Source organism: Acanthaster planci, linkage group LG02 (genome assembly GCF_054643075.1).
Source record: "Acanthaster planci isolate LZ-2023a linkage group LG02, COTS_SCS, whole genome shotgun sequence".
NCBI classification, from domain to species: domain Eukaryota; kingdom Metazoa; phylum Echinodermata; class Asteroidea; order Valvatida; family Acanthasteridae; genus Acanthaster; species Acanthaster planci.
This window is the reverse complement of record NC_141778.1, coordinates 34,608,676-34,623,026: the sequence shown is the minus strand read 5'-3', so window position 1 is coordinate 34,623,026 and position 14,351 is coordinate 34,608,676. Positions and strand designations below refer to the sequence as shown.

Below are 14,351 nucleotides of genomic sequence, written 5' to 3'. Positions count from 1 at the left end.
ATCTTTTTGATTTTGGCAAATTTCGTTATCAACGCATCACAGGATTGAAGATAATTTCAATGTCATTGACACCATTCCTTTCATAGCTTCATAAAAACCATTATAAATGTAAAGGGAAAGAGAAATAAACCCAGACCGCGATTAACATTAGCCTAATTCTTGATAAACCTTAAAGTGCCCGCACAATGTTCGTAGGCTCGTTGGTCTAGCGGTATGATTCTCGCTTCGGGTGCGAGAGGTCCCGGGTTCAATTCCCGGACGGGCCCAGTTTAATTTTTTTTACAGCAAAATGTATGGGTTAGTATTTTTTTGCACCGTTACAGCAATTAATTAAATATATACAACCTCTCCAAGTCTTCTTTTTATTTTTGTTCATGAGGGTTTGCAGCGGCGCGGCTAAGGTCGACGTTTGTGCAGTTTTTCTGGCTGTTCATATCTACATTGTTCTCCGTAGGTGTCGCGCTTGCTCTGTGTGGGCGAGCCAATGATCTCTCTACTAATACTGACAGCGCATGTAAAGTACAATGTACATGTACATGTACATCCACACGCTAAGTAACATCTGGGGACGAGCCGCGCACAAACAAGTGGCTGAATCATGGGTACGGGCCACTAATTCAAGTCCAATTGAAAACAGTTTAAAATCCGCACCGTTCAGGGCCCAATGACATGCATACCAGCATCCCTGAGATTTCTGAAACACAAATTCAATTATTGTCTGGTCCCTAATCTTTCAATTTCTTTTCATTTTTTTGTGGGTTAACCAATTACATTTTTAATTATTCCCACAAAACAAAATCACCCACCGAAAAGTTATTTTTCCGAAGTCCGATTGCAGCGGCCATTTTTCAAGTGGCAACCCTCAACTTTCTGGGGCACTTACGACCTTTTTCAACGGTAGTTTTAGCCCTTCTGCTCTCATATGAAAGCCCGGAGAGTTGATCCTGGCAAGGATTTACATACTCTCACCATTTGGGGGGGCCAAACAATCTCCTTTTTCAAAAGATACTGAGGGGGGGAACTTTTAATGCTAATGAGCTGGCCAGAAATTCTCACTTGAATTAGTGGTCTGAACCCTCACGGGCTCAGAGCCGCACTTGCGGTTCTGCATGGGCTGAATGTGCAGCGCCCTCTGGAACTCACAGTCGTGGGTGCGTCCGTAAAATGCAAAGTGTCAGCGTCGGCCAACTGCTTTTGTAGAAAAAATCAACTTTTAGAAGATCTCAAACGCAAAGCCGATACAATGATATACTCCATAAGATATTTGATTAAGTGGAAGTGACCCAGAATACCTATGACGCTTTTCACATCAATGTTCCTCTCGAACGGACACATGTAAACGGACACAAAGTGTTCCGTGGTCTGAAGGGTTGGGATTGATTCATATGACCTTCACACCCGACCATGAACCCTATAGCCTTCCAGTTTCGACGTGAATAGATCAATAAATCTGGAAGAATTACAAGGGGAGTTGTGACCAGTAATGGTGCGGTGCGCTGCTTAAAAGTGAACAGGTGATTGAGTCACCTCCACAACAGGATATGATCCCATTCCAGCTCGCTTGCAAACAGTTAATATCGTGGAAGTTCGTTTCTGTCAATTTACGTTGTATTTTCGGCACAGTGCTATGCATGCTAATTTAGGCGGTGTTGAATGAAACGATTTTCAAAATTTCAGAGAAATCAGCCTTGCTTTTATTACAAAGCCTGTTTTATGATTACGGAAGGTATTCTTGAAAACTGTTTCCACCTTGTTATTAAAACAGGTCTGCAAAGAAATTATATTGTTGCTTTGATGTTCTCTACACTATTGTTTCAGTTTGAGGCCAGGCCAACATTTCTCCGACTCGGGTAACCATGTTGACACTTTAGCCTTATTATACAAAACACTTGATTTATAAAGAGGAGGGAATCTACAGAAAAGACACCCACATCGTGTTAATGAGAATTCCAGAAAACCTCAAAGGAAAATGGAAAATAGAATCAGATCAACAGAACCATTACAATGCGGACATTTTTACTGCCATAAATTACTCGGTACAGCCTTGGCCACTTTGGGAAACAAGCACGAACCTATACCCTCTATTGGTGGTTTCAGTAGTGTTTAAAGGAGGAAAGAGACGGGAGACGAGAGACATGTATACACATAATAGTGGCGTAACTAGAGCTAAATTTCGGGAGGTCACCCGGGGGTACACACATTTTTTCAAGGGGCACTTCAAGAAAATATGCAGCTGCATCACAAAGGACATAATTCAAAGATTTCAAATGGGGACACCTGGGGGCACGGACCCCCTTGCCCCCCCCCCCCCACCCACCCACCCATACACCGCTCCGTAGTTACGCCACTGCATACACATCTTCGGCAGAGTCGTCACTTTGGGTAGGTGCTTGTCTGAAAACAAAACGATGCAAGGTACGATGAGAATGTAAGCGTGCACTCTCTCAATTTCAGAGGTTTTTAACTCATACATTTTGTTTAATAACAATAACAAATCTTTTGTTATTTTTATCACACTTTCACTATTGAAATATTACCAGAAAACTTTCTTCGAGATAGTTAGTAAATTCCTCAGTGCGGACCACCAATAAGACTAAAGCCTCTTGTTAGCCGATGTTCGATGACTTATGACTACGGAAAGTACCGCCCAGTAAGCATCACTTGAGGTGAGTTATCGCTTCGTATTACGCCCAAGAGCCAGGTAAACAAAATACCACCAAACCTCCAGTCTTTCCCCAACCAAAGACGGACTGGAGACGTTGTCATGATGCCATGGTTCACCCGAAGGAAGTTGACCGTTCCATCGCGAGCTTTGCCGGGACGTGGCCTTGGGGCTTAGTGTAAGGGTTGGTGGCATTTGGATTCTCTTTCAGACAGTTACAAACCAGGAGGCTGAAGGCTTTTTGTTGCAAGTTTTTCCACGGTATGATGTTTCTGTTGGAAATGACGTTTCTAGAATGTTGATTTGATACCTGCATAATCACACCGTCACGCCCTCCTGTCCAACTGTAGGATTTGCCCTGTTTTATGTACAAATCAGAACGACGATCCCGCACATTATTTTCTATTTGGAACTTCCTGGTGCATTCGACGAATGAATCGGGATGTAACTGAGGACGTACATCTAGCGTTGGAGGGGGGTATTCACCAACTTTTGTCCGAGTGTTAGTAAGCCTATAAAAAAACATACATGTAAATTTCACGTAAAGCTCCTGTAAAGAATGACAGGGCATCTGCAAATTAATCAGGCAAAAAGGTGGGCATTTACTCTTATAATGAACAGCAATTAATACATGTATTTCAGTTTGACAGAAACTATTGAGCACCCCAACCGCTTATTGAATTGAACACGGTCTGCGGGATTTCGGTTATTGCATGTTGTCATACCCCTGCGACTCGAACATATGCCCCTGTTGGATGCAATATTATGTATTAAATTTCCTCTGAGGAATAAGCTCTCTTGATTTATCATACCTAAACATGGATCTCATCTTCTGATGTCACTGACTTCAAGCATGTAAATGCTGCTTCATCTTGGGTTTTGGGGGGTTTTTTTAGTTCCTGCTTTGTATTTGTCATGCACTCTCCACGGACACGATTTTCAATTTGTATGGCCATGGTGCGTGAATCCGTGTTGTCCCATGTTGCAAGACGGCCTTACTAAATACAGAAACTGCCCGCGTGTTCTGTCTTATTCAAGGGGTAAACGGAAAAATCATGTACCAGTTGCATCCCAAGAAAGCTGTAAAGTCTCCGAACGGTGACAGTTACACTGTTTCCCGGCAGCAACTATGGAAACAGTGGAAAAGTTAGTTTATTGGTATCGTGGTGTGATTAAACTAACAGTTGAAATGTGATGCAAAACATGGCACATGTACATGTCATAAAGATAATTCTTTCTGGCTGTTTGAGGTCAAAAAGGAGGTTAGGTTGAGGAACCAGGGGCTTGCTTTTGCCTCCTTCCTCCCGAGCTCTGGTAGGGTATAGCAGAGGACATACGTGTAGGCCTACACGACGTCCTTTCCTGCTGTACATGTACATTATATCTTAGTTAAAAACGCTAGGATATTTTTCTAATGGATAATTTGATTGAAATGACAAGAAGTTGACATTGAAATCAAGAAGCAATTGGCCATGTAAATGCTTTGGCGATGGTTACACAGTAATTTTAAATTATATGCACGGACTCACAATGCAAGAACAAAGGTGGGGATGAAAAGGTGTAAAACGCATTGGCGTCGTCGAAGATTGCCAAACAGTTTTCCCAAGCCCATTTAAACAGTCTCTTTCAGCCCTGGAAGACCAAGACTTCCGTTTAAAACTCTAAACAGAAATCCGGTGCAATTTTCGTGCCTACAAGCAATATTACTGAAATTCCGATAATTTTAAAAAAATAACCTACGACATCTGTACAGGTTTTTTAAGCACAATCATTTCTGTCCTTTATGAGTTTAAACTGCAGCCGTACTAGCGATTAAGTAATCAAGACGTTGAAGTAGATTATCGGGAGGAGTGGGAGGGGGGCGCCCAACAGGAAATGATGACTTTGCGTTTCGTCGGAAAGCAGTCTGACCCTCGATTATAACCCTACAGACGCGGATATGTCTATACCTGTCATATTCCAAGATTTACGACTTCAGCCACACATTCGGAAACCTGTTGGTGAGCCTGAAATACAAAGTGAGACGTTTCAATGACTCCTTATTTGCATGAAGACTGTGGAATGAAAATACATGTAAGGATAACTAAAACTTGGTGAGACGAAGAAACCTTTTTCTTTTTGAACGCACAAAATATACGGCCCGTGCTATGCATTTTTTTCACGCACCTTTGTGTCCAAAATCACTTTCTTCTCTTCTCTTCTCTTCTCTTGTCTTCTCTTCTCTTCTCTTCTCTTGTCTTCTCTTCTCTTCTCTTCTCTTTTCTTCTCTTTTCTTCTCTTCTCTTCTTTTCTTTTTTGCCGTCTTTCGGTGCATGTGGGCTTTTTATGCTAATTCGAATTTGCATGTCCCCGAGCAAAAGTGTGATATTATTTCCAGAAGACACCTGTTACAATCAAAAATTGTGTCACTTAAATACCGGTAGGCCTACTCCCTGAAATTTTCTTTCATTTAGACTCGCTGTTGTTTGAGCACATGACATATAAACCAATGAGCCAAAGCCTTATTACAATTATCTTCACTGAGCAATTTGGAGTTCATTTTTATTGCGACAACAGCGCCCTGAATGTTTTCAAGTACATTTTTCCACACGATTGACAAAAAGGGACTGACCACTTCTGTATAATGTACACTGTGAAGCAGTAACAAGTTGCACAGAATATCTTCCTAAGTAAAAGTAACGTCGCAGGGCCATGTCACACGGTTGAAGCCCTGTAAAGTCGTCAGATTTAGTAGTCTCTTGCTCGAGTCTCCCTTGTGAAAGGGGAATCCGCACGAATAATAAGTGTTTACAAAATTTATGTAAGCACGTGTAATGCCTACGCAGCGTGATCGACACCGTAATCAAAGTAACTTCACAGGTCTATTTCACCTGAACAGAGAGGAAATTCATTGGAAAGGATATGATATCCGGGTTTATTGCAATAAGCGAATCTATTGCCGACCCAAGTCAAAGCAACTGCGGCTGCAGTCTGTACCTCAGGAAAGAAAAGATAGGCACCTGTGTAGTAAGACATGCTTCAGTACAGTTGACATGTCTGTGAGGGTCTGAAAACCTGAAGACTGTGTTTTCGTGTCCCCGTCTTCATTCTTTACGAGACCACCTATAATCCTAGGATAACTTAAAGACAACAGATGATAAGGTAATCACTCCCTAGGGAAGGGACGTAATTGTCTTCTGTCGCCAGCTCACGGTCCTCCTGTCCTATGCTCTGTCGTTCCGTCGCCGCTCGCTACAACAGCTTTTCTCTGGCCGGGAGCATTGAGCTCAATGAATCAATGGTCCTAGACAGAAAGAACGAGAGACCGAGAGATCTAGATATCATTATAGCTTAAGTATGTCTTGTGTATCTGTTCAGTTGCTGCCCTTCTGCAATGGCTCTGCTGGGGTTGTCTAAAATGACCGGGGTAGGACTTGATAAATAGTTGTACTTGTCAAAACAAAATTTCAGCACAAAGGCGAATTGCAGTCTTTAATAAATTCTGTATACTTTATTTTGAATATTGACCTTTCGACAGTCGTTCAAGTGGTATCATGACATTCTTAAATTTTATGTATCTATGCCTTTGATGTGGATTTTTTTTGGGGGGGACAGGGTATCTCGTTGGGAATGGCTTTAACTACGGAACGAACTGTCCCTGTTTCACGTCATGATAATTTACTTAATGTCCACCCAGTCACCGGCATTTCCGTTACTGTAGAGCCACGATACCCACAGCTTGACACAACATAACGTCCGCATTATAACCGCACATGTGTGTTTCGAATAGGCAAGGAGGTGACATAGGCGTAATGCTATTTAGTATGCAGTTCAAGAAACAAGGAAGGCAAATATAGGCACCCCAGACGCAGAGCCGACTGGCCTGTCACCGATTGGTGACGTGCCTTGTTAAGATTCAATCTGGCCCACGAACGTCCAAGTCACATGACAAGTGTCGATTACAGATTAGAACGACCTCAGTTGCTGACAATTACAGGTGACCAATTCGAAGGGGCATCGTCACGCCCGCAATCTACATGAGAGTGACAATTCTCGGTACTTGGCAGAGGCTCGTCAGTCGCCATCGTGAATGGATGAAACAGCAACCGTTGTCGGACTTTCAAATCCGTGCCTGACGAGATGCTTTTGTTGTTGTTATCGTTGCGCATAACGACACACAAATCAACCTAGACAACCATTTGACCTTTCTGGAAGTTGCCGACTCGCGACCATCATTTCGCCTAATTGGACGCAGCGATTGCGCGGGGTTATACGCGTATCGGGTTACGCGTAGGTGAGGATTAGTACTGACTTTGATCCTCCGGGTTAGACGGGATAAATCGCACTGTTTTACTCACGCTGTCAGCCGTGGAAGACGTCTAGCTAGCAAGACTGAATCCTAGCTAGTTTCAACAGTGCGATTCTGACGGCTTGAGATGGTGGACACCATGAGCATGTTGAGCGAATATCCACCGGTGCCTGTCAGCTTGCAGCGGACACAGGATGAGCACTTGTACCGTCCTCACAACGGTCATGGCAGGTGTCCCTCCATCCCTGAGCACGATAAGGGCTACTATCACCACGGACTACTGCTCAGCCCGGCCGTTGCTGCAACCGGTGAGATGCCGCACGAGTACACTAGTCCCGTCCATCACCATTCATTTTCACCGTGTTCTCAAGCGTGCCAGGATCAGACTACGACCACCGCCACTATTACTAACAACTGCAGCAGCCCTAATACTGACTGTCAGTCCGCGCCGGGAAATTCTTGTGATGAGCGGAGCAGTCCTCCCGGTCCAAGACGGTTCGGCAAGCGGCGATGTCCCACTAACAGCAACCGTAAAGAGAGGCGGCGGACGCTTAGCATCAACTCGGCTTTTGCCGATTTGCGAGAGTGCATACCCAACGTGCCAGCAGACACGAAACTCTCTAAGATAAAGACGTTGAGACTAGCCACCAGTTATATTGCGTACTTATCCGAGGTTCTGGCCAAAGACGACGGCATCGGACCGGTAGACACGGCTAGTTTTAAGGCGGAACTTCTGAAGATCGAGGACCGAGAGAGGCGGAAGAAGGCTGTTGAACGAGAAATGGTAAGAACCCGGGCAATTTTCTAAAATGGATTAACCATTGCAAACAAAGACTCTTAAACTGTTACCTAAAAAAATGAGTTTTTTACGGCATCAAAGTTATAACTTTCTGACGGGCGGCTGTTATTATGCGTCAAACTTCAAGTATGTTATTGTTTGCTGAAACTCACTACATGCAAAGTTGTTAACATGGTTAAACGATTCTAGTCATATATTTCATTTTAATAGAACGAGAAATGAAATTATATGGGCTAATGCACAATGCGTTAATCATTTTTCTGTTCATTGTTATCATCGTTCTGCATGCATGTTACCGTAACAAGAAGTGGAATGGACGGAACAACTTTTAAAAAACATTCCGCAGTGCCAAATACATGATAATGAATTTGACGGGAATGTCCCATCAAGTAAACAGTAAAAAGACATATGGCATGTATGGTAAATCAGAAAATATGGAGCACAACAAAATCTACAATTGAAATCGGCACGATATCAGCTAATGAAGAAAGCATTATCGTTTACTAGTTAATTGATACAAAAAAAATACCTGAATCCGATATAACGTGCAAGCAGTTACAGAATGGGAGTTACGAGTACTGACCAACTGCTGTTCAGCTTCTTCACTCTCCCCCTTTACCTCGGCTCTGTCTCCTGGTAAGAAGGGTGTACTAAAAAACTGCGGTTACCGGTTACCCAACTAGGTCATGGTTTGATGACAAGTACAAACACATGAAAAGTGTTGCTCATTTGGTAAACGATTCAACTGTACTCGCGAGAGTGGGTGGAAAGAACTTCAGAGGAAAGATGAAGCCATCTTGATGGTACGCGAAAAGTGTAGAAGATAGTGCCGTGGATTACTCATTCATAATCGTAAGATTCCTGATTCGATGTTTGTACAGTCATTCAACTAGTCCATTTGTCGGTCTAAAAATGCCCTGACAAGACACATCTTATCCTCTAGAGTCAGATGTTTCAAAATATCACATCAGATTGGGATCAGATTTTTCTAAAACTAACGCAGACCACGTCAACCGCGCGTCGTTTTCTGGGGGACGAAAGTTAATTAGAGGAATTCCTTGTCCCGACTGACACAGAACATGTTAGAAATATCACTTTTTTCCCGTCACATTCGTGTATATCGTGTCAATATTTTTGGATATGATTTCGACGACACTCTCTGATTCCCTAAAACAATTATGATGTGCAGCATCAGCCATGCCATCAACAAGATATTCACGCATGGTTCCGGCATCTAAATGAAAAAAAAAGTCAAAATGACGAATGAAGTTGTGATAAAATATTTTTTCACAATCGTGAAATAAGTTATTGGATTTAAAGTTAGCTTACACTTAGGAATGCATGTGCATGATCTGTATCTTTTTTAAAGCTGAAGATAGGCCCTATGGTTAATTGAGAAGAGTGCTCTGTGTAAGTTCTCTGCTTGTTTGATTCGGTGTGATCTGATGTGTTATTCCGCAGAAATAAAGTAAACTTAAGGTCATGAGAGAACAAGTCCATATTGCAAGATTGATTATAATTCCAGTCAACTTCCTGGATGACGTACACTACGCGATACGACGTATAATGTGGTGTGTGTACGCGTTCATGCAACGGGTCCCTTCATTTGAATTTAGCTTTCTAAACAAGTTAGATTTCTTTTCCTTCACAGTAGGAACGACAGTGTCATATTCCCGGTTACCACTTGACTACTACTGGGTGGATTGGTGCCTAAAATGTGCCCTTGGGTCTTGGCAGTACACTCGGCATACTGCCGGCACACGACGCACGGCTCGTGAGCACCGGGCTTACAGCGGTTGGTCGCCGTATTACCAGACCGCTCTGCCCGCAGGGAGACTCATTGAAGGGAATTACATTTCACACTCATTTCGCAAGATTTACTCTTTTATTTGCGTGCGCTGGGAGTGACAGCCCCTATCTGATGATTCAACTTGGGTAAATCACATCCGACTGCATGGAACCTGCGATTAGTTTACCGTTTTGCAAAGAATAGTTTGGTATTTACAGCGTAAAAATGACTGTTTTTGTCTTCTGATAGTGAAGCATTTGAGAAATAATTCTGGGCGCGCACAGCGTTGGAAAATTCGATGTCGACTGAAGCATTTCATAATAATATTCTCATAATAACAGTGTCTCGTGCAGCCAATTTAATGTACAACAGACTGAGACTTCAGTGAGGATGTTAAGTTATAAAATTTAATCTACGGGAACTCGATGGGGAACAAGACTTTTAAGTTCGTTATATTCACACCAGTATGATACCAACATGGTTAGGTAGATTTAACCAACTCCAAACATGTGGTAAAGATATTGATCAACATAGATGCTGTTGAACCAGAATGTAGGTTCCTTCGTCGTCATTCCTATCAAGGGAGAGTTACGTTTTACGGTACTTCAAGTTCAAACTGTTGCCATGTAGTGGATATTTAGACTGCCCCCTGTTTTGCGATACCAAGACGTAGTAAATCGCTCATTAGGTAGTGTACATTGCATCCAGGCGTGCACTGTCCTCGTCCCAGGGTCTCTTGTTGTCAAATGATGAATCGCACCAGGTCTGTAGGTCTCATGTCGACTGTGTTTACAGTTTACTTTCCAGGCATGATGTTTTTGGAATCATGTGGCTGTGCGTGAGCGTACACCCCCAACACACGCAATCGGTGTCTCTTTATTCCCTTTTCCCGTTGCTTTCTTTTTATTTTTAGTCTCCAAACACCAGGAAGGTAATATTTATGGTCGGGCCACTCGGAAGCACATGTTGCCATAAAATTTCCCGGGTGTTCGCAGCGGGTCCAGTGTGACAAGTTGACCCCAAACGCATCTCTAGTTCCTCCCACCGTGGCGCGTTGGCCGGGAGGGTATACGGCGCTACGGTACCGTGTTGCCATCCGCTCCATCCAGGGTTGCCTTAGCCGGGCCGAGCGACAACCAACCAAGGGTCGTGTCAAGGTGGCGGTGGAAGACCAGACCAGGTCCTAATAATCAGTTCCCATCATTTTTGGTTCTCTCTGTTTACAATGTTTACCAGGACCTTGGCGGTGTGGGCAACGGGTTCAGAGCGTAATTCTTTCAGCGGCACCCACGGCAGTTGACACTCAAATTTGCAGCTGGTTCTTTCGGTAGAATTTAACACGATCGGCATTGCACGTTGCGGTTACTTGTGGTGACAACAAAAATACCTAAATCTAAATCAGAGTTTCTAAATAACCCTTGAAATCTCCTGCAGACGTTTTGAAGCACAAAGAACTTTTCCACACAATAAATTGTTTCGGCTAACGCCACCAACATTTTTGGCTTGTTTACGAATTCCTGAAGAATAAAACGACGTTGCAGGTATAAAGACTTCTGTCATTAATGTTCAGTGTGGATTTTCAAAACACTGACAGTGATAACATGAATCCCTGTCTGTTTACGTTAGCAGGGTATATGATCACCCCCAGTCCACTTCATCGACATTGTTAATACAGATGTGCAAATTAAAGACTTCCAAGCTCAGGACAATATGACAAAGTAGTCTTTTCTTTATTAATAGACATTAATGACGTGTTTTTACCTTAATTTACTATTTTTTGTCATATTTTAAACACCGCTGACTTCTTTGCGGTATTAGCCAGAACATGCAGATGAAGAACAAGATGTTACTTGACGTGAAGTTTTGGAATTAGAAGACTTGGTATAAAGTCACATGCCCGACAAATGTCGTAATGTCAAGGCCTGATTGGCTTTTATAGCACATGAGATTGTTAGCAATGTGTTTAGGTATCGAAACGAAGTTCGTTTTTGTCATTGACGTTTACGACGCAGTATTTTCGACTGTTAATCACACAAATATATAAACATAGTGTTAAATAAACTGAAACACAAATGAACGAAGAGAGGGAAGATAATACTTGAAAGAAACACGATTGGTCAGAATTTGCTCAAACAACATTACCTAAAATATACAGTGATGTATTAAGTATTTACTCAGGATCTGCCTTAACAGAAAAGTAAAATCACTTGAATAAGAAGTGCGAAAATGGTTCTTTTGTAAAGGTTTTGTTTTTTTAATCTTAAGGCATCTTATACTTTGCAACTTTTTGTCCCTTTAAAACTGACTACAGATATTGCTAAGTGACCGCTTACTGGTTTGCGTGCGTGTGGGTGTAAGTGTGGGTGTGTGTGTGAAATGTCTCGATAGATCCCGTAAAAATCCTCTTTTATTCAATAACCTTGCACATAAGGAGCTGTATAGTACAAGCAAAATAAACAACTTTAAGTGCTAACCAAACCTGAATTCGCGACTAAGCCCGAGGCCTGCCTACAACCAGACACAGTTAGATCATCTCTTCATTTCTCCTATCAGAGCGTCTCCCATGGCAAATCTTACTACATGCCCTTGGCATCGAAGTTGGATGTTCGTGGCATACCCCACTTGGATTTTCATACAGTCATCATCTCGCGATTCTTATAGGTTCTGTATACTTAATTTAATCGGGTTTAGTGTTTGTATAATAACTTACACAATAGAAACGATTTTCTTCCAGGCAAACAATATTATTAGGAAATGTTTCGTGAGTACTCGGTGAATGACGCTAAAATTTTCGTCAACGGTTTTGACATGTTGTAGAGTAATCGTTATTCCACAGAAATTTAATTTATGGAAATTTGTAAGAGTAGCTATCATTGACAATGTGACCCAATGCTATTAGGAAAAGTGTTGTGTCGACTTAGTTTCTCTCTTCTTTTTTTCTTTCTTCTTTCGAAACCAGCGTAAATGGATTTAGGGGTAAGGCTTAAAGGTATAATCTGTCTGATCTAATCGTAGCTGTTCCTTTACTCCATAGTGGATCAATCACACATATTGTTACAAGCAAAACATGCCAATAGATTGTTAAATGCATGTAGGCTTTATGCAGCAAATGACTATAGTGAATACATATATTGCAACAAAAACCTTCAAGTTTGTACTGACGAGTCGGACTGGTGGATGTTCTAGCTTGCCAATTGACACGGATAAAAACATATTTGATTACTGACGTTGCTATCCAGATGAACTAAATGCTCTAAATACTTTGTCTTAATCTCTTTTCATGACATTGTTTTTATCAACAGACTGATACCGCGCATGTTGTCGAGACGAGACGATCCCGAGGAAGGACCGGCTGGCCCCAGCATGTTTGGGCCCTGGAACTGCAACGCTGGAGTACCCATGGGAAAAGCTCTTGTGCACGCACTGCAAATCACCGTTTCCGCGGACCATTTTCTGATAACTTCGATTGGCAGCGAAGACGGACTGGACCACTCTGAATCAGTGGTACTCCGACTCATCTTGATAGTAGCAACCCAACGGGTCGCTGATGGTTTACAATATTCGTTCCTGGGAGAGGTTCGTTGGGATTGAAAAACTGTTTCGATGCGGTTCGAACTGACCTTTTATTTTAATAATATCAGCGGTTTGAATTAAGAACACAGAATGTAGTTTTTGTGGAGATATAATAGCAAATACGTCCCCAATGACATTGTAATAAAACGATACTATGGGTGAATCAAGTGAGACTCTCGTACTAGATTTAACTCGTAATATCGTAGGTCACATGCCATGGTGAACCTGTCTTCGAAGGTTCAACAAGATACTTCAAATCGAGCGTTTTCCTTTTAATTATTTTGAAAACGTTAAACATTTGACTGCTTATGACTGATTTTTGCACATGAAAAGGGAAAATTTACAAGCATACCCCTCAACGAAAATGTCACTTTTACTTTAACAACTGGCGAGCTGAAAAACAAACAAAATGTTTATGTTTAAACTGCAACATACCACAATTTCGGAAGTTCTCGTTTCAAATTATTTAGAAATAGTTTTGCTTAGTTCACACTGACTGCACAGATTTTCATAATCCGTGTTTACTAAAGGCTTGGCTGTAAATATTGTATATATTAATAAGTATGGTTTAAAAACGCATTACCACCGTATTATGCATCACAGTACAATGCCATTCCTCCAAGCTGTTCAACGACATCAGCTGAAACTAAAGAGACGGCTTGAAAATAAAGTGCAAGTGAAACACGCCGTTTGTCCCGTCGTAATTTATTAAAGTTGCAATAAACGTGCAGTTAAAGCAGGAAGTTGAATAAAATGTGCGATTCGAACATCAGCCAAAATGAAGGGCGTTGACGAGGAGAAAAGAGGGAGTCAATCGAATGGTGAAATATGGCTGCTGATTGGTTCATGTTATGGGTGGACATTATTTTAGACTAAAACATTGACCCCAATATTAGAATGCATTACCTTTTCCTTACATTCAAAGTGTATTTAAGGGAGGGTTCAATTTAGTGGTTTTTGTGGCTTATCTGTGTTTAGGTGGAGAAAAAAAAACGGATTTTCAGCAAAGAGTGTCGATAAATTGTTCATTCGTTGATGAAGTTGCTATAACCTGCGGGGATTTTGTTCATGAAGGACGGGCAGATCCCTCTGTCCAGGTAAATATTCTACTGGTTCTATTAGGGGAGTTCTGCATGGACGCCTTAGCGTCGATGCATCAGTCATTATTTTTCGGGTTTTAATGCAGACATTCCAAGAGACCGGACTTGTGCCACCGAGACCTGATGTTAATTTGCTTCAG

The 14,351-nt window shown here is 42.0% G+C and overlaps 1 protein-coding gene and 1 non-coding gene across 2 annotated transcripts; both read left to right on the top strand.

Annotated features, from left to right (window-relative positions):
* Positions 1-194: 194 nt before the first annotated feature.
* Trnap-cgg (transfer RNA proline (anticodon CGG)) lies at positions 195-266 on the top strand. Its single transcript has one exon. It is a non-coding gene; the product is annotated as a tRNA-Pro (tRNA).
* A 6,226-nt stretch (positions 267-6,492) lies between these two features.
* Positions 6,493-13,035, top strand: LOC147800176 (uncharacterized). Its single transcript, XM_087132619.1, has 2 exons — positions 6,493-7,734; positions 12,841-13,035. Exons 1-2 carry the CDS (start codon positions 7,078-7,080, stop codon positions 13,033-13,035), a joined length of 852 nt encoding a protein of 283 aa, XP_086988745.1. The 5' UTR covers positions 6,493-7,077.
* Positions 13,036-14,351: the final 1,316 nt, after the last annotated feature.

Coding starts and splice junctions, on each gene's coding strand:
- LOC147800176 (XM_087132619.1), top strand. CDS start 7,078: ATGGTGGACACCATGAGCATGTTGAGCGAATATCCACCGGTGCCTGTC. Junction 7,735..12,840: donor AGGCTGTTGAACGAGAAATG/GTAAGAACCCGG, acceptor TTTTATCAACAG/ACTGATACCGCGCATGTTGT.